The sequence below is a fragment of the Triticum aestivum genome, chromosome 7A (assembly GCF_018294505.1).
Source record: "Triticum aestivum cultivar Chinese Spring chromosome 7A, IWGSC CS RefSeq v2.1, whole genome shotgun sequence".
NCBI lineage: Eukaryota > Viridiplantae > Streptophyta > Magnoliopsida > Poales > Poaceae > Triticum > Triticum aestivum.
The window spans coordinates 134,508,324-134,510,342 of NC_057812.1; the positions used below are offsets into that span (position 1 = coordinate 134,508,324).

General features: G+C 48.2%; 1 protein-coding gene across 1 annotated transcript in view; it reads left to right on the top strand.

The window, feature by feature from the left end:
- The window catches only part of LOC123153174 (26.2 kDa heat shock protein, mitochondrial), a 2,029-nt gene extending 1,514 nt beyond the window's left edge, over nucleotides 1-515 (top strand). The window contains exon 3 of the mRNA XM_044572417.1: nucleotides 207-515. Within this exon, the coding sequence (XP_044428352.1) occupies nucleotides 207-515 (309 nt within the window). The remainder of the gene's footprint in view (nucleotides 1-206) is intronic.
- Nucleotides 516-2,019: the final 1,504 nt, after the last annotated feature.

Below are 2,019 nucleotides of genomic sequence, written 5' to 3' on the forward strand. Positions count from 1 at the left end.
ACGGCGAACGGCGGCCTGAGCGCTGGGAGATGGATCTTGTCCTGCGTGCGTGCGGACTCGGCGGCGGCGTTTCGTCTGCGCTCGATCGTGGGGTTGTGTTGCCTCATGCGTGCGTGTGTTCTGGTAAGGCAGCCCATCAAGGTTTGGGCCTTCGTCTTTCCACCGAGCTGCACCTCGGGCCTGGAAAAAAATCTATATAATTATAGCCTGTGAAACTTTTCACGCCCCGGGCCTGGGCCCTGGGTGCCCGGGGCCCAGCTCCGCCCCTGGACCACGTGAAGGCGCGCGCGGACAAGAACATCCTGGTCATCGAGGGCGAGGGCGAGAAGCAGCCCTGGGACGGCGACGACGACTCCGCGATGCCGAGGTACAACCGCCGCATCGAGGTGCCTGCTGCTGACGCGTACAAGATGGACAAGATCAAGGCCGAGATGAAGAATGGCGTGCTCTGGGTCACCCTGCCCAAGGTCAAGGAGGAGGAGCGCACGGACGTCTTCCACGTCAAGGTCGAGTAGTCCCAGTGGTTGTGCTCATGGAAGACGCCTTGTTGATGTGGTCATGTTTGGTGTCTTTCTTCCTTGTTTTGCTTCGTTGATCGTCTTGCATCGAGTAGGTGAAGTTGGCCGCGAACTCTGTTAGTTTCCTCTAGTTGGGCATATGATGAACTTGCTTTGGTGGTGAAATTGGTCATGAAATTCTGTTGATTTCCTCAAATTTGGCATATGATGAACTCATTTGGTGCTGAAATTGGTCATGAAGCCATGTTGATCTCCTTAAGTTTGGCGTGCTGGACTAATTTGGTGGTGAAATTGGTCATGAACTTTGTTGATTGTCTCGAGTTTGGCCTGATGAACTACTCTGATTGTCTTAAGCCTTTCTATCTTATCTCGTCCTTGATCTGTATTGCTTTAAGCTTTCTGTAAAAAGCTGGGCATTCATGCCTACTCTCTGAAAAAATGACTGATTCATCTCCTAGAGTTTGACTGATTCATCACATTATCCTTGAGTTAAACTTCTTGTAAGAACTGTAACTGTTCCACTTTGTAGTTGTCACATGAGATAGGCGTTTGTTTGTTTATGTCCAATGTCCTGCTTATTTGATTTTCTCAAGTTTAATGTGATGAACTGATTTGGTGGTTCCTGAATGTTTTCTGTTTGTCCTCTGTGTTACCTCTTGTAAGAACAGTAACCGTTTGTCCTCTGTAGTTGTAGCGTTATCGTGCGAACAGCCATGCGAGATGGGCATTTGCTTGTTTATCTAATGCTTTGTGATTTTACTTTATTTTTTGTTTTATGCCTTTTGATTTTGTTGGTTACAAATTGAACAGAATTGCAGTATACAGGATGAAAAGGCAACCACGCAATTCACACAAACAAAACTTTTGTTTCACTAATTGATGACTTCATCCGGCCCACAAGGAGGTGCAACGACAACACGAAGCGAGTCCCATAGAGCGTCACCCTGCGGTAGCTTGCCTCCGCGATGAGTCCAGGCGTGGAGGAGAGCTCATGACTCCATCAACAAGAAGAGAAGGGAGAGGTGTGTGTTCACTGGTCTACCTTCGTTGTCGCCGCATCCACGAACGGAAAGAGGATTTGACTGGCACCTCGAGTTACCTCAACATCCTAACCTAAAACAACGACAATAATATGCTTCATGGCCAATCATGGCTGAAATGCGAGCATGGCCTTCTCTCAGAATTCATGAAGGATATTAACTCGAAAATAAACATAATATAATGGATCGATTAAAGGAAGTTAATTCTTATCATAAGGTATTCATCCATATTCCCGAGAATAAGTACAACTACTCAAACATAATGGCAGAAAATATAGAGAGGGTCAAGTTACAAGCCGGCATCGAACCGGGGAAGGGAGAAGGCATGACGGCGCTGGTGGATATCATGGTGACAAAGGCGGCGTCGGTGGAGATAGTGGAGATGGAGGCGGCGCGGTGGAGATGACACTGGCCCGAAGGCCGGTGCGTGTGATGGCGGAGGCTCCCCTTCTTACTTCTTG